The sequence below is a fragment of the Phyllobates terribilis genome, unplaced genomic scaffold (assembly GCF_046119375.1).
Source record: "Phyllobates terribilis strain yellow unplaced genomic scaffold, ASM4611937v1 Scaffold_12__6_contigs__length_324123572, whole genome shotgun sequence".
NCBI classification, from domain to species: domain Eukaryota; kingdom Metazoa; phylum Chordata; class Amphibia; order Anura; family Dendrobatidae; genus Phyllobates; species Phyllobates terribilis.
In genome coordinates, this window is record NW_027362772.1 from 63,380,871 (window position 1) to 63,399,825 (window position 18,955).

An 18,955-nucleotide genomic window follows, 5' to 3' on the forward strand; every position below is an offset into this window, starting at 1 on the left:
TCCTTGATTATATGAAGACTTGCCAGAACCTGCCTTGATTATGTGAAGACCTGTTGGGAACCTGCCCTGATTATGTGAAAACCTGCTGGGAACCTGCCCCGAATATGTGAAAACCTGCAGGGAACCTGTCCCGGTTATTTGAAGACCTGCTGGGAACCTGCCCCAATTATGTGAAGACGTGCCTTGACCTGGCCCTGACTATATAAAGACCTGCCGGGAACCTGCCTTAATTATGTGAAGTCCTGCCAGGTACCTGCCCCGATGAAGACCTGCTAGGAACCTTCCTTGATCATATGAAGATTTCCTGGAACCTGCCTCGATTATGTGAAGACCTGTTGGGAACCTGCCCCAGTTATGTGAAGACCTGTTGGTAACCTGCCCTGATTATATAAAAACCTGCTGTGAACCTGTCCCGGTTATGTGAAGACCTGCTGGGAATCTTCCCCGATTATGTGAAGACCTGCTGGGAACCTTCCCTGGTTATGTGAAGACCTGCTGTGAATCTGTCCCGATTATGTAAAGACCTGCTGGGCACCTTCCCCGGTTATGTGAAGACCTGATGGGAACCTGTCCCAGTTATGTGAAGACCTACTGGGAACCTTCCCCGATTATGTGAAGACCTGCTGGGAACCTTCCCCGGCTATGTGAAGGCCTGCTGGGAACCTTCCCCGGTTATGTGAAGGCCTGCTGGGAACCTTCTCCGGTTATGTGAAGGCCTGCTGGGAACCTTCCCCTGTTGTGTGAAGACCTGCTAGGAACCTGCCACGGTTATGTGAAGACCTGCTGGGAACCTGCCCCGATTATGTGAAGACCTACTGGGAATCTGCCCCAATTATGTGAATTATGTGAAGACCTACTGGTAACCTACCCCAATTATGTAAACACCTACTGAGAACCTGCCTCAATTATGTAAACACCTACTGGGAACCTGTCCCAATTATGTGAAGACCTGCTGGAAACCTGACCCAATTTTGTGAAGACCGGCTGCGAACTTGCCATGATTATGTGAAGACCTGCTGGGAACCTTCCCCGGTTATGTGAAGACCTGATGGGAACCTTTTCCAGTTATGTGAAGACCTACTGGGAACCTTCCCCGATTATGTGAAGACCTGCTGGAAACCTTCCCCGTTATGTGAAGACCTGATGGGTACCCGCCCCAATTATGTTAACATCTGCTGGGAACCTGCCTAAATTATGTGAAGACCTGCCAAGAACCTGCCAGATGAAGACCTGTAGGAACCTTCCTCGATTATATGAAGACTTGCTGGAACCTGCCTTGATTATGTGAAGACCTGTTGAGAACCTGCCCTGATTATGTGAAAACCTGCTGGGAACCTGCCCCGAATATGGGAAAACCTGCTGAGAACCTGTCCTGGTTATGTGAAAACCTGCTCGGAATCTGCCCCAATTATGTTATGATCTGCTGGGAACCTGCCCCAATTATGTGAAGAACTGTTGGGAACCTGTCCCAGTTATGTGAAGACCTGTTGGTAACCTGCCCTGATTATATAAAAACCTGCTGGGAATCTGCCCCGATTATGTGAAGACCTGCTGGCAACCTTCCCCGGTTATGTGAAGACCTGATGGGAACCTGTCCCAGTTATCTGAAGACCTATTGGAAACCTTCCCCGATTATGTGACGACCTTCTGGGAACCTTCCCCGGTTATGTGACGATTTGCTGGGAACCTACCCCGATTATGTGAAGACCTACTGGGAATCTTCCCCAATTATGTGAATTATCTGAAGACCTACTGGGAACCTACCCAAATTATGTAAATGTGGCGCCCCTGAGGGTTCGACCGCCACAGGGATGCTGCACTTCTCTAATGGAGTGTAGTGTTCCTCCTCTGAGGTAAGGCCAGTGTTATAGCCGTGACCTAACCTTTTGCATCCAACACCACACTTCTCCACCAGAGGGAGCTAGTATGCACTAGGTGCTGCTCCCCTGGTTACAGGGAGACTGGGGAACACAAAGTGGTAGGAACCAGTTAGTGGGTGAGGGTGGAGGACTTACAAGTTAGTTACACTTTAGATTTTTATATTAAATAATAAGCCATCTTTGATCTTGGTCGTCTTTTTCGGTCGTTGTTCTTCTTGTCGGTCTTTTGGCGCAACCTGGCTAGTCGGTCTTGGTTGCTCTGTGCTGTCATGTACTGTGTGCTAATGTGACCTCCCTCCGGGAGCGCAGATCCTGTGTGGGCCTGCACCGGCAAGGGACACAGCCCTCGTACCCTGGCCTTGGGACGAGAGGTAGGTTGCAGACAAGGAATGTCTCAACCCGGCCAAGGACCAGGATCAAGAAGGCCCGGAGCTTAAGAGTGTGGCTCCACAGCAAATGGATCCCAGGCAGGATGCAGACGGAGCGGTGTACGCCACCTGTCCTCGCCAACCTGATATATTCAGAGGGACTCTGGCTGCAAGAGGGGTACCGGCCCCCGACACCCGACCTTGCTACTCTACGTCCTGGACGGCAAAGCCCGGTTAGGCCGAGGATCCCACCGGGTATCGGACGGAGCGGAGCTTCCACCCGTACCCTTGTTCTGAGAGGAGCTCAGAGGGAGACTCTGCCTATTTGTACACACACAGACAGGAAAGGTTTCGGTCTGTAGTTCAGGAACACTCTGGTGTAAGGACGCGACTGAATGCTAGATTTTCTCGGAGGTTGTCGGACCCCCGTCCCTGGTGACCGCAGGACTCCGCGAGGAGCAGGGAGTCGCCTTCCTACTGCCATCTCTAAAGTGAGTAAAGCCTTGGAAGTTCACCCCTATGGCCTCTGAACTGTTTATTCTGCGCTACACCGTGGGATGCGGCGCCCGTCTCCCTCTACTACTACCTCTCATCTATCCTGTCCCTCTGCCCTGAGGCCTTGCTCCGTCAGTGGGGAGCAGTGAAAACTTAGGCAGCCATGACACCAGGCCTCGGCGGACTGCAGCGGCGCTGGTGACCCTTCACCAGGCACCACAGGTGGCGTAGTCATTAAAATAAACCACTCAACCCGGACGAGCCCACAACATCTTCCTTTTCATGTGACGGCCCTGAGCACGGGTCGGGTCCGGGCCACGGCTACATCCCATCTCTTCATCACAGGACCCGACACCGAGTCCCCCATCACCCAGGGTAAACTCAAAAACTAAAAGGGCTCTTTCGAGAGTAGAGGCGTCACATAAACACCTACTGAGAACCTGCCCCAATTATGTAAACACCTACGGGGAACCTGCCCCAATTATGTGAAGACCTGCTGGAAACCTGACCCAATTTTGTGATGACCGGCTGGGAACTTGCCACGATTATGTGAAGACCTGCTGGAAACCTTCCCCAGTTATGTGAAGACCTGATGGGAACCTTTCCCAGTTATGTGAAGACCTACTGGGAACCTTCCCTGGTTATGTGAAGACCTGCTGGGAACCTACCCCGGTTATGTGAAGACCTGCTGGGAACCTGCCCCGATTATGTGAAGACCTACTGGGAATCTGCCCCAATTATGTGAATTATGTGAAGACCTACTGGGAACCTACCCCAATTATGTAAACACCTACTGAGAACCTACCCCAATTATGTAAATACCTACTGGGAACCTGCCCCAATTATGTGAAGACCTGCTAGAAACCTGACCCAATTTTGTGAAGACCAACTAGTAACTTGCCACGATTATGTGAAGACCTACTGGGAACCTGACCTCATTGTGAGAAGAATCGCTAGCACACAAATCGGAACTTGTAGCTGGAGATCGAGGGACCCTTTAGACGTGAAGTTTATTGGAATTTAACAAATTTAGGCTCATGTAACTTCAATTGCTAGAATTCTAAAAATTAGCTCTCAGTATTAAAGTCATGGAAACCCCGTTTAAGCCTGGAATTACCATTCCTCATTGCTGACATTTCTGCTTCCAGGTATTTGGTATTGTTGTCTTATGTCTCATGTTACTTTGACAATGCAAAAATAAAACAACTGGTTCATGCGGCTAATTGGCATCCAGCCGACTATGAGTCACCGGTCGGGCTGACTTTGTAGCTATGATTTTATTGCTTCTAATATCTCGATCAGACCCTATAATCACACAATGTTCTGCTTCCTAAAAAAATAATCAGAACATTAGAAGTTTACATTGAAAATCAGAGGTGACTTTAAAATGGGTCGACTAATGAGACAAAAAAAAACAGATAGATAGATAGATGATAGATAGATAATAGATAGATGATAGATAGATGAGAGATAGATGAGAGATAGATGATAGATGATAGATAGATGATAGATAGATAATAGATAATAGATAGATAATAGATAATAGATAGATGATAGATAATAGATAGATGATAGATAATAGATAGATGATAGATAATAGATAGATGATAGATAGATGATAGATAGATAATAGATAGATGATAGATAGATGAGAGATAGATAATAGATAGATAATAGATAGATAGATAGATAGATAAATGATAGATAGATAATATATAGATAGATAATAGATAGATGATAGATAATAGATGGATAATAGATAGATAGATAATAGATAGATAATAGATAGATAATAGATAGATGATAGATAATAGATGGATAATAGATGGATAATAGATAGATGATAGATAGATGATAGATAGATAATAGATAGATGATAGATAGATGATAGATAATAGATAGATGATAGATAGATGAGAGATAGATAATAGATAGATGATAGATAGATAGATGAGAGATAGATAGATAATAGATAGATGATAGATAGATGAGAGATAGATAATAGATAGATGAGAGATAGATAGATGAGAGATAGATAGATAGATGATAGATAATAGATAGATAATAGATATATAGATAGTTTTATACCAGATTATTCAAAGTTTTTGGAGAAATGGAAACTGAAACATAAGTTTATTTTCACATCCTGAAAAATGAAACCTAATTTGTCATTTCTGCTGTGGATGCATGAAGGGTTAAATATTTTCCGGAACTTTCTGGGACTTACAGAACAGAATTAAATATGCTTTATAACTAGGAATCAACCACCATGACAGGGACATCAAGCAGACTTAGTAATGCAAGCATAGGTCCAATCGGGCCATCGATTGTGTCTGATATTACAGCTCGGCTCCATTGAAATGAATGAGTCTGAACTGTAATACCTAACACAACCTGAGGTCAGGCGGTGGCGCTGTTTCACATTTTCTTATGTTTGATCTGAATCCTAAATTTATTCACGGTAAATTATTTTTCATAGTTAGAAAGCTTTGATCTTTCTCTATCGTTTCGGTGCTTTGTAAAACGTAACATAACAGTTAAAGTGGAAAATAATCTTAGATACTGTAAAAAAAATAAGATGAATGAATATTTTTTAAAGTTGCTTTGGAAAAATCACTTGTTTTTGTTAGAAGGTCCCCGATGATAAGTTGATCCCTGGGATCCCCATTGATTATTTGGAATCTTTAAACCTGCAAATCTGACTGTAAGTGGAAAATTTCCCTGCAGCGCCATCACAGGGGAAACAAAGTATTACACAATTACCATTTGAATGAAGGATTATTTTGGTGTCCCCTAACCCCTCTACAACCACTGATTTCATAGCCATTTTTTCAGTGCTTCTAGAATGGAAAAATAAGCAGCTTTGCAAGTAGTCTTCGTGCATTCTATTTTTTTTTTTGCGTCTCCATGGTAACAGACTACAGACAATTAACCTGTAGTCAGGTCCTGTACTAATCTCTTTCCTCTGTCCCCTATTTCTTGCCTACTGACCAATGAAGATTTTTTTACTCTAAGACTCATATCCCCTCTTTGTTTCACCTAGTCATCTTTCAATTTGACTATGTCTACTTCTCGCAGGATAATTTCGCCTCCTCTATACCAGGTATGATTTGTTACACAGGTCGTTTCCTACCCATCAATTCAATGTAAATACCACCGGGCCTTTATCTGTAATGTCTGACAGAGAATCTATCTCTGTTGCCCATAGCAACCAATCAGCGCTCAGCTTTCATTTTTGAAATAGCTTTGGTAAAATGAAAGCTGCGTTCTGATTGGTCGCTGTGGGCAGCAAAGAGCCAGGAGAGGACACATAGGCAGGATATACATGAAACACATACAGAATGGGAACCTTCTCACAAGAGGAAGGAACAGACAAAAATTACCAGTTAAGGAGGAGTTGGGGCCAGGATCTGAAGACTTGACAACAAAATAACAGATTCCAGGATAACCCCTTTAAGTCCTACCCCAAGAACCACTCAGGAATAGCCAAACTATATGGGACTGCCTTTCTTTCGGTGGGGCTTATGTAAACTTTACCCCTTTTTGGATTGAGACATGCTCACAGTGGTAAAAATATACTTACCTATTGACATCACTTCGCTCCCAGGGGTAATCTCTCTCCCCCAAGTATAATTTTCTCCCCTCCCTCAGCTATCATTACTCTTTCTTCAATCACCGGTGTAATATTCTCCCTCTCTACAATATTACCGTCATCATTCCCCCATTCTTCAGTCGCATCTTTGTGTAGTTTCGCCCTGCTGTCACCCTCAGGGGGTACTGCTTCTCCTCACGGAGTTATCCAGCTGTCATAGCTAGTTTTTCAGGTCAGGCAATGCTTACTGGGCAAAAAAGTATGCAAATTAGCACCTCTCCAGAAGGAAAAAAAATTCCACATGTAGATTATTACCAAGCTTGTTAATATCCGACCCATTAAAAGGTCTTGAGTCATAACTATGAATTATAGCCAAACCTTCCACCACCTTGGAATGCCAGTCTTGACATGTCACTCTCTGCAAGGAGAAACGTTACCCCTTGGACCCCGGTCAGACGCCTCTCAAACAGCCAAACCAGACCTCAGACTTTGCACTGACAAGGAGCAGTACACCGAAACACAGTGTCTGTGTGGCGCCCCTGAGGGTTCAGTCGCCACAGAGGTACTGCACCTCATCCAGAGGTGTGGCATCTCCTTCTCTCAGGTAAGGATGGAGTACTGCCCCGGGACCCCAACACCCGCATTCAACACTACACTACTCCTGCCAGCTGGAAGGGCATTATGCACTTTTTCTGCTGCCCTGTCCCTGACTGGAGTGGGGGGAACCAAAGAGAGGGGGAACCAGTAGTGGGTGTGGGTGGAGGACGTAGAACGGGGGAGCACTTGGAGAATAGATATATAAAGAGAAGCCATCTTAGTCAGGTCAGTTGATTAGTTATGCAGTAAGTAGTGAGGAGAGAGAAGAGGAGAGGAGGGGAGCAGAGTCTCTTCAGGAGCTCTGCTCCAGAGTGGGGCCTAGTGAGAGAGGCCCATGAGAGAAGAGGGAGCAAGGGAGGAATGCTCTAGGAACAGAAGGGATCCCAGGGGGTACTGTGAGTGCGGGACGGCACCCGTACGCTCGAATCTGCCAAGCGTCAGAGGGATCAGGCCGCAGGAAGGGAACCGGTCCCTGGACCAGCCGTGTTACTCCAGGTCTCGGCTGGAAAACCGGAGGCTTCTGCACTTCCATGATGCAGTTGCCACAACCTCACCCAAGCTGCCGTGAAGGGCACCGAGTAGGTCCGGGGACTCCAGGTTGCCCAGAGGGATCTCATAGTACCCGATCGGGACTTTGTGTGGGGGAGCGCAGGGTAGGAGGGAGAAGACCCAGCGCGGGAAGTCGGCTAAGGAAGGTGCATAAAGAAAGGGGGTCCCGTTAAGTGCTTCTGATATACTTGAGGGAGTGCTGAACCCCTGGTCTGGCAAACGCAGTGCGACGCGGGAGTCTGACACCTGTACAGTGCACCTAAGGAACCTAAAGAACTGTGAGTAAACTGGGATGACTGCACTCCACTGTTTCTGTCAGTTATTTCCACCACACTACCGCTCCTGCACTACAACGCCCAGCATCACCATCTGCAACTACCTTGCCCTGGAGCTGTGCTCTGCCTGTGGAGAGCCGCACCAATCCAGCTGCCCTAACATCTGCTCCAGAGGTCTGCCGCAGCGCCGGTACTCATTACCGGGAACCACAGGTGGCGTCACGAGAAAAAAACTGTTAACAAAACCCCTTTTAAAGAGTGACCCAAGGGTACGGGCCCGGGAGCCGACTGCCGTGACATCCCAAGGAGGTAAAGGCCCGGGTACCGAGTCTCCCCCATATTCCCCCTGGGCGAGTCATCTGCAAATTTAGATTTTGGGTGACTTAAAAGTCTCCATATCTCTGCATGTCACTCTCTGCAAGGAGAAACGTTACCTCTTGGAGCCAAACCTTTCAACAAGAAGAGACAACTGTCTGTAGACCACTGTTTTAGTCGTTTTGCACCTTCTCCCTAAGGGAGTGAGCTCATTACCAAACCGGAAGAACTCTAAGGCTAGCATTGCTCATGACTAGAGATGAGTGAACCGAAACCTGGTCAGTAGTAGTCCATGTCAACCAGGTAAGACCCCTGCAAAACGCCTGGAACCCTGGCATTTTTTTCTGATTTGTAGGCATGGTGTGATGTCTACTAATTAGAAGAGGTGTCCAGAATGCCTGTAAGTAGGTGGTGGGCTCCTGTCCCTTGGTCATGGAGAGTCCTACAAACTGATTCGTTCGTCTCAAGTCATGACCATAACAGACAACCTCATTCAACCTCAGAAGATGGATTTTAAAGGTATCGGTCACTTTCTTAGGACATTGCAAACTTGTAATTATTGTCGACCCTGGTGAAATTTAAAATGTCATTTGATTTCAAGGTGGAACTTTCTATTTCTTTTTTTTATATTGTACGTAATGTGAAACAGACGTAGTTAGGTGGAAAGTCGGCTTCATATAGCAGAACTTCCTTATTTTCAGTGCAGAAGAGAAAGAGAGTGACAGATGACGGACTGAACAGGACGGAGCTGCAGGCGGAGCAGCGATCACACAAGGTACAAGATTATAGTTACTAGATCACTACTACATATAGTATCTAGTTATATATTTACACATGCACTTTCTGTGTGTGTGTATATATATATATATATATATATATATATATGCATGCTGTGTACTATAGGGTTTATGACACTGTGCATTGTCTTTTTGATATCTCAGTAAACAGAAAGTTTATTGTTTCACTTCTTTATTATGGGCACCAAATAGTCCTCCATACCGAATAATGGACTCCATATAATGTTCCATACAGAATAATGGACCTCATATAATTATGCATACAGAATAATGGGCCCATATAATGCTCTATACAGAATAATGGGCCCCATATAATACTGCATACAGAATAATAGCCCCATATAATGTTCCACACAGAATAATGGGCCCCAAATAATGTTCCAATCAGAATAATGGACCCCATATAAAGCTGCATAGAGAATAATGGACCCCATATAATGCTTCATACAGAATAATGGACCCAATATAATGTTCCATATAGAATAATGGACCCCATATAATGCTGCATACAGAATAATGTTCCCCATATAATGCTCCATACAGAATAATGGACCCTATATAATGCTGCATACAGAATAATGGACCCCATATAATGTTCCATACAGAATAATGGGCCCCATATAATGCTTCATACAGAATAATGGACCCCATATAATGTTCCATATAGAATAATGGACCCCATATAATGCTGCATACAGAATAATGTTCCCCATATAATGCTCCATACAGAATAATGGACCCCATATAATGCTGCATACAGAATGGGCCCAATATAACGCTCCATACATAAAAAAAATGCTGCATACAGAATAATGGACCTCATATAATGCTCCATACAGAATAATGGACCCCATATAATGCTGCATACAGAATAATGGCCCCATATAATGTTCCATACAGAATAATGGACCCTATATAATGCTGCATACAGAATAATGGACCCCATATAATGTTCCATACAGAATAATGGGCCCCATATAATGCTTCATACAGAATAATGGACCCCATATAATGTTCCATATAGAATAATGGACCCCATATAATGCTGCATACAGAATAATGTTCCCCATATAATGCTCCATACAGAATAATGGACCCCATATAATGCTGCATACAGAATGGGCCCAATATAAGGCTCCATACATAAAAAAAATGCTGCATACAGAATAATGGACCTCATATAATGCTCCATACAGAATAATGGACCCTATATAATGCTGCATACAGAATAATGGGCCCCCATATAATGCTTCATACAGAATAATGGACCCCATATAATACTCCATACAGAATAATGGACTCCATATAATGCTGAATACAGTATAATGAGCCCCATATAATGTCTCCATACAGTATGGGCCCCATATAATGCTCTATACAGTATAATGAGCCCCATATAATGCTCCATACAGTATAGGCCCAGTGTAACGCTTCATACATAAAAAAAATAATAAAATACTCACCTCTTCTTGCTGGCCGCAGGTCCTGTATCTTCACGGTCTTCCCACTCTCTGCACTGTGACTGCTCAGCACAGAGGGTGCGCTGTAGTGACGTCATCACGTCCTCTGCCCTGAGATGTCACAGAGCCAGAAGACGCGGAAGACACCGAAGATGCGGAGGAATGGGGAGAGGTAAGTATTGCAAGCACTGCTTGTCCCCGATGGTGAGTGGGCCCCCCGCTTTCTCAGAGCCCCGGCACTTGCAAGGGTGTCCCCTTTTTGTATTAGCCCACAAGGTGGTGTTCATGGAGAAAAGGGGGGAAGGTTTCCAGCACAAAAATTGGTAAGGGAGGTGAGGTTTTCCCATCTCTGCCCTATATATGGATCCATACTATTCTATGCTTTACATTACTTGGTCCATGACTTTTTTCTACAGTTCTTACTTTACAAAAGGTTGACCATTTTGCTAAATAATTTTACGGTAAGGAGTCCCATAACAGGCACCATTATTTACAGAAGCTCTCTACATGTGCAAAGAAGGGGGTGTTATCATGATAGGAAATATTGATAGGGGTTGTCCCTTTTCAATGTTAGGCTGTATGACTAGTTTTCCAGGTTCGGTGTTAGGTCTCTCCTTCTTTCCCGCTTGTTGTGATTGCATAGTTCACATAGCTGAGCACTGTCACCTTGTAAAGTTACGTACATATATCTAAAAGGTTGCTATTGGTATTTGACATTACCTAATGAGGAAAATCCCCAGCCAAAACATGTGATCTCCCATAAGGTGGTGAGTTCTCCTTCAATTGAAGTCTTCAGAGGCTGGACAGACATCTGTCTGAGATGGTTTAGTGAATCCATCGTTGAACAGGGGGTTGGACACGATGACACTTGAGGTTCGTCACAACTCTAACCTTCTATGATTTAAGGTAAGTCTAAGAATAAAGACACCATTCTTGGGGTATCTACAGTTACAGCATCTACTGAAGGGGGCACTCAGGAGCAGGAACAGCCCCAATTTAGGAACAAGAACCACAGCCACATCAGTTCATGATTACTGGAGGTCCTTCATCAGGTATCACACTTTTTCCAAACACCGCTGCCACTTTATTCTAATGTGGTCAGGCTACATCTGTCGGATAAAGACAGATCCATCCTGCAGCCTCCACTAACAGGAACTCCTTTTATACAGATGTTTAATTTTAGGAGGATTTATCTCAAGTCCTGACGTGTCAGTGTTAGAAGATACTTATATTCCCCATAACCCAAAAAATAACAATTTTGTAGGATATTTACTCTCCATAATGCCATTACTCTAAGAAATATATGTCTAAATTGACATTCGGGTGTCACTAGTTGGAACTTTGTTCCTTGGGGGTGTGTCTAACACTGTCCAATCGGTGCTTCTGTTTTCAGGTTGTGTAGGTACATGCCTCTTTTGCAAGGAGAATGGTAACACTCAGTTGTCAATTTATTTCCAAATTTCTAGGAAAAATAACAGATAAACAGCACAATCTAGAGTTAAAAGAAAATGTTGCCCTTAATGGTTGTTTTATTGGGAATATACATATTTATTAAAGGAAATCTGTCATTTGATTCATGCTGTCCGAACCTAGAACTTTTACGATATGTACACATGCTATGCTATGAATACGATGGGGATTTTCAGAATAGAGGTAGAAATCTGACAGTTCCTGAATCTTGACCAATTTGGAAGGGATATTGGGTAGATGCTCCAGAGTTGCATTGTGACCATGTTTGCTTTATCAGATTATACTATGTTATATATCATACCCATATGACCTCTCTGATCTTCTCTAGGTCGCTCATCTTCAGGATGTCCATATCATTGTGGAATATGGTGCCACCACTCATCTCATCCTTCATTTTTTAGCTATTTTCAAGGACTGGGAAAGATGAAATAAGAACTCCTGGCCAACTTTTCAGGAACAATGACACTTCCCTTGGTCATCGTGCAGTTGGCAGCTCTTTTCATTTCCTCAACGACAAGTTATGGGTTTAGAAACTGCATCCAGAAATATGAAAGTTATACCACTTTCTTATGCATGAACCGCTATGAACTGAGCATAGACAAGGTTGTGTCTGATATCCGCAGTACAGCAAAGGACCTCATTATATCTCAAAATATCATCAAAAGTTTACCTCCCGGGAGCTTTCGTCACCTATCTCAGCTTCGGAGCTTGAATGTGAGCTTTAACCAACTGGAGACTGTTCAGTCAGGCGCCTTTGAAAACTTGGAATCCTTAATTTCTTTGGACTTGTCATATAACGAGATAAACACTTTATCTTCTGGATTTTTTTATGGACTCCGAAACTTAACCCATCTCTACCTACAAAACAATTTCATTGTCTTCATATATCCTGATGTCTTTAGACCTCTTCTTAATTTAAAAAGTCTCAACTTGTCAGTCAACCACTTGAACAATTTCAGTAATGTTATCCATGCCATTCAGCCACTGAATCAACTCAAGAATCTCAGCTTGTGTAGTAATGGTATCATCCACCTGGTTCATGACCATTCACTTCCAAGCAACTTGTCCACTTTGTTCCTCTGCAAAAATCACCTACAAAATTTAGAATGCCACCAAGACTTTTTCATCAAAGTCAAGTATCTTGACCTGTCCTACAATAACATCTTCACCGCTGCCTTGCAAAAAATTAACCTGAGTTATACAAACTATTTAACTGTTGCATCTAATCCTGATTTCGACATTCTGAAATTTTTGGAGAATCCCACAATACCACCAGAGAAGATCGACTACTCAGGATTAAATTTACGCACTTCTGATAAATTGAGGGCCTTGTGTTCCTATTTAAGAGGTAAAGAGCTTTCACACTTGAATTTAATTCGGAACAACATTGCAACTTTGCCAAAGTTAACATTGGAAAATTGTCCTTCGAGTGTCCAGGTGGACATATCACTCAATAGACTTCAATCTATCAACTGCTTAACGTTCCTCAAGCCCTCCAATTTTTCAACTTTGACTATCGAACATAACCTTTTAAAACGTTTGACATCCTGTAACAATGTGCCCATATTCCCGGAGCTGACGACAATCTCTTTTCGATATAACAGGATATGGACAGTGCTGGCTTACGCATTTAACTTTGCGCCAAATCTGGAGGTGTTAAATTTGAACATCAATAACATAATTTTTTTGAACAAAGAATGCTTTTCTGGATTAAGCAATCTCAGGATATTACGCCTGGATAATAATCTGATAACAGATTTGTACAAAAACAACTTTTTTGGTTTACGTAAGCTTACAACTCTCAACCTCCGGAAGAACAGGGTGTCTGTCATTTTTGACAGAGTATTTGAAAGTTTGGAGAAATTGAAAACACTGGATCTTGGAGGAAACAAAATTACGCAGCTTAAAAATGAGTCATTCTTTGGAATGAGAAGTCTTTCAAAATTATATCTAGATTCTAACCAGATTAGACAGATTACCGGAGATATGTTCAGTGGCCTTGAGGCAACTTTACAGGTCTTGGATTTGGAGTCGAACATGTTACGTTTCCCATCTTCCCAAATACATGTTACTCCGTTCTCAAAACTTCGTAACGTCTATGACTTGAAACTTCAGAATCAACAGCCATACGGTCTAACGGCAATTCCAAAAGGTTTCTTCACAGGTCTCAATAGTCTAGATGCTCTTTATTTGGGACAAAACAGACTTACCCGGTTAGCATCCAATGTGTTTGATGAGCTCACCAATCTAACATATCTCAGCTTGGCAGAAGACTGTAATGGAGTCCAAAACCTCTCGCCAGAAACTTTCAAAAACTTAGTCAAACTAAAATACCTGAATCTGGAAAATATGTGCATACAGTCTTTGAGCCCAGGAATTTTTGAAAACCTTAGGAATCTCAGAAGACTTCAGCTAACGAAGAATGGATTAAGGCAAATAAATTCATCAATATTTGATAACATGACCAAATTGGTATACCTTGACATATACAAGTGTCCTCTGACATGTACTTGCGATAACCAGGATTTCAAAAGTTGGTTGAATACATCAAACATACAAATTGTGTATGCTTATAATATAACATGTAGCAATAATCGTAGTGATTTTTTCCTAGACTTTGATACGCAAGTCTGTGACCAAGCTATAAAGCAAACACTTTTTGGCTGTTCTTTCACCTTCTTGTGCCTCTTAATAATCATTCCCATCATCCTCAGTAAATCCTACTGGCGTATTAAGTATAATTACTTCCTTTTTATCTCATGGCTAAATGAACGCTGGAACTCTAAAAAGGACCTCTACAAATATGATGCCTTTGTGTCCTATAACACTCGGGATGAAGACTGGGTGTATGAAACCATGCTGCCCATGCTGGAGAGATGCTCGTCTTCGAAAGGACTTCGACTTTGCCTCCACCATCGGGATTTTCAGCTGGGTAGGTACATCGTGGACAATATTGTGGACAGCATACACAACAGTCGAAAGACCCTTTGCGTGGTGAGCAGGAGCTATCTTCAAAGCGAGTGGTGTTCGTTAGAAATGCAGTTGGCCAGCTATAAGTTATTTGACGAAATGAGGGATGTTCTTGTTCTCATATTTTTGGAGGACATTCCGGTACGAGAACTTTCCACCTACCACAGAATGAGAAAGGTCATGCTGAAGAAGACTTATATCACATGGCCAAGTGAACCAGATGCTCAACAGTTATTTTGGGCAAAAGTTAGAAAGGCGTTGAGAGGTCCTGAGAAAGAAGATGATGAAGACGACTTATTATTCAGTAATGATGAAGACCGGCTTTTATCCAGTTGACCTTCCCAACCACTGTTGAGTTATAATGTATTGTAAAGGGGTTGTGATAGCAAACAATTTCTTCTTACTGGTTGATATTGTTGTGTTTACAACCCATGTAGACTTTTTGATAACACTTCTAGGATGGAGGTCATATGATTTCAATAAATAATGCCGATATCAGATGTATTCCATAGAGCAAGTCATAGGTTGTATCTGGTATTGTAGCTCGGCTCCATTCACGTAAGTGGAGCTGAGCTACTGGAACTTGAAGAACTTGGTTGAGTTATGAAATTTGCTGTCTTGGACTATATAGTCTTAAATTAAAGCTATAACTCACAATTGATCTCTGCAGTCATCTGTGGCCTTGTCTAGGCTTCCATTGTTGGGCAGTAGATATGTCATTCAGCCCGATTGACTTTTTAACGATAGCACCCGACAAAGGCCAAAAAGTTCAAACACGTATGTCAATTTTTCGACAGATGTCTTTAATCGGTCATGTTATTTTGTGTCACTAGTTTTGCTTTGAGACCCTGGAGCTCAATTTACACCTTTAACATCCCCTTTAGAGATGCACTTAGAGCAAGTAGATACAATCTGTCCCTTCTTCCTCCGTTAGACTCATTACTAATGTCCTAAACAACCTCATTATAATTATAATTAGTCATTTAATATGGAGACAGTATTGATATATGTGTCCTGCAGAGGACTATAAGAGAATGACATGGCCAACATTTCCTCAAGGAAGGGGACTGTGTGATTGATGTATATATGAATCGTATAGACATTCGGGCACGGAAATCAATAGATCTCTACTATGCTATTTACTCAGAAGTTTTCTTCATAGTCAGACTTGTGTAGATGGTACCATAAATCTGCTATAATGCCGCAGAGTTGGGAAAGGAAGCTTGAACTTTTATCCATAAACTATAACAATTAGGAGCCAAATATTAAAATATGTATAAAAATGAAATGACCTATGAAGGAGAAGATGGGGCAGATCTGGTCAGCCTACCAAGCTCTTGCTCATTTGTGGAGTGGACCGGTATAATTTATAGCTCCTAGGTCAAAGTGCAAAAGCTGTAATTACAATTATGTATCAGAGGGTATTTTGGAACCATTCTGAACTCCATATAGCTATACCTCTGGGGTGTAAGTTAGCTCAATGTTGGGTCACCAGATATTCTGAATGAATGCCTATATCAATACCCAAACAGCAATAAATATATATTTTTACATGTAGGGAAACGTATGTAGTCAATCCCACAGTGACAAATGAAGATCATAGTGGTGGACTCAACCCAAGCTTGGTCAGATAGATTTTGCCTTCCAAGGACTGGATCGATCCTTTTGAGATAGATGGAGGAAAGGAGGAGATACCTCATCAACCATTGTTTGAACTTTGCTTTTCTACAGCCAACTTTCGGTTCCAATATACATTGGAGAATATTCTGACATTATCTGTTGAGGGAGAGAAGGATTGGACATGTCGAAATTACAACATTTGATTCTACTGTTCACTTGGTAGTAATATCAGTAGGAACCCACACCCAATACAATATCTACAAAATTCTCAGGTTTCTTCAACCTTTCTCTAATTTGTTTTGGCTCCTTTATTCTAAAGATGGCGTCAACAAGCAGTTGAAGAGGTAACTCGTTGATGAGACATCTCTTTGGCCCTTCAACGGTGGAAACTATCTACCCCGAAGGGATGGATCTGGTCCTTGAATGTTGGAAGTTGTCTATTCTAATGCAATGGAATATGTCCACCATGTGTGATATTGAGTGTTTCCTAGTAGTGCAAATGGTCTTCATCTTACAGAGGTAGATATATTTTCTGGTCTTCCCACTAAAAACACAAATCGAGGATACATGTGTATGGGGCGGTCAGAAGAGATGACTGACGTTAGAATACTCTCTTAGGTGCATGGACACCTTCAAAGAAAATAGTATGGGATTCCTCCTTATCCCAGTAATGAGATATGATAAGAAGGTTGTATCTTTGTTGTAACCCGAGATTCTAATTTACTTAATGAGAAATTCATCTCTGCTTTTACCCAAAGGCTTTTGCTTTTCTTCATTTGCATACTAAGAAATGTGAAGGGTCCTGGGAATTTAACTGTAAGTTCATTTGCCTGCAGATAAGCACAAATCGTGCCTGCGCCGACACGTGACTGATTCTGAAATCTCCTGGTGTTTTCTATTATGAGTAAACATTAAATAATCATGACTTTAATATATGTTGCACAGTTTGGAGATTTCTTCTGTAATCTCTCCACAGTGACATGTAATCTGCTAATGAGCCTGTAACTGAAGACTCCTTTATTGTCTTCTGTGTTTTGACGGAAAGAAGATGAATATTAAAGATGTTTGGATGCAGCGGAAGGGCTGATTTATCTGAGATGATGAATGACTGGATGACCTGTCATTTTGGGTCAACCCCAAAAGGATAAGTGACCTATGAAATGCAGAAATGTGGCATGGGGAGATATCTCAGGCCCAGGGTAATGACTCAAATAGAGTTGAGGTTTACTCTACGTTTTTTGCTTGGATGCAGCGGAAGGGTTGATTAATCTGAGCTGAATTACTGGATGACATGTCTGTTTGGGTCAACCCATGAATGGTGACTTCCTCAGGATAGGTGATCTATAGCAGGCAGAAAAGTGGTGGAGAGAAAGCAAAGTGGACCAAAGTCTTAGCTTAAATAGAGTTGAGGTTTACCCTAAGTTTTCTGCTGTAGATGCAGCAAAAGTAGTGATTTATTCAAGATGAATGTCTGGATGACCTGTCTTTTTAGTCAACCCCATGAATGGTGACTTCTTCAGGATAGGTGATCTATAGCAGACAGAAATGTTGCATGGAGAGAGCTAAGTGGACCAAAGTCTTGGCTCGAATAGAGTTGAGGTTCACCCTGTTTTCTTCTTTGGATGCTTTAGAAATGATTTATGTGAGTTTAATGACTGGACAACATGTTTTTTTTTTTTTGGGGGGGGGGTCAACCCATGAATGGTGGCTTCTTCAGAATGAGTAACCTATGGTAGGCAGAAATGTGGCTTGGGGAGATCTGAGAGGAACAGTGTCATTGCTTAAATAGAGTTAAGGTTTAACTTAAGTTTTCTGCTTTTGATACAGTTGAATGGGTGATTTATATGAGCTGAATTACAGGATGAACTGTCTTTTTGGGTCAAGCCATAAATGGTTTCTTCTTCAGGACACTGACGTATGGCGGGCAGAAATGTGGAATGGAGAAAGCTGAGTGGACCAGGGTTATGGCTTGAAAAGAGTTGACATTTACCCTAAATCTTCATCTTTGGATGTAGCAAAAAGGGTGATTTATCTAAGTTGAATGATTTGTCAACCTCTTTTTTGGGGTCAAACCAAGAACAGTGACTTCTTCAGGATGAGTAACTGATGGCTGGCTGAAATTGGTTTAAAGAGATCTAAGTGGATCAAGGTCACGGCTTGAGTAGAGTTAAGGTTTACCCTAAATCTTTTGCTCTGGTTGAAGCAGGAATGGATATTTATCTAAGATGAATGACTGGGCGACTTGTCTTTTTAGGTCAAGCCATGAATGACAACTTCTTCAGGATGATTAATTTATAGCCGAGTTGAGGTTTACCCTAATTTTTTGCTTTTCCATGGATGATGGCAGAGGATGTCGTTCATAGTGATAAATTCCAAGAGTTCAAGCCTTTGTATTTAAAGGTTACCATAATAAATGGCTCAGATCTTTGTATGTTTATACCCAACTAATGTAGACCTTGTCCTCAGGAAAACATTGAAGGATACACTACCAAATGTAAAAGAGCCGTTACATACTGCTGGTGTGAGGTGGTAGGACAAGGAGATTGGATGGTGGACCTCAACTGAAA

The 18,955-nt window shown here is 42.3% G+C and overlaps 1 protein-coding gene across 2 annotated transcripts; it reads left to right on the forward strand.

Moving 5' to 3' along the window:
* Positions 1–8,766: 8,766 nt before the first annotated feature.
* Positions 8,767–17,455, forward strand: LOC141172055 (uncharacterized). Of its 2 annotated transcripts, XM_073655854.1 has the most exons (3): positions 8,771–8,846; positions 11,093–11,234; positions 12,127–17,455. In XM_073655854.1, exon 3 carries the CDS (start codon positions 12,258–12,260, stop codon positions 15,102–15,104), a length of 2,847 nt encoding a protein of 948 aa, XP_073511955.1. In that variant the 5' UTR covers positions 8,771–8,846; positions 11,093–11,234; positions 12,127–12,257; the 3' UTR covers positions 15,105–17,455. The 2 variants fall into 2 exon arrangements, with proteins under 2 accessions (XP_073511956.1, XP_073511955.1); XM_073655855.1 differs by lacking the exon at positions 11,093–11,234 and having other exon boundaries at positions 8,767–8,846.
* Positions 17,456–18,955: the final 1,500 nt, after the last annotated feature.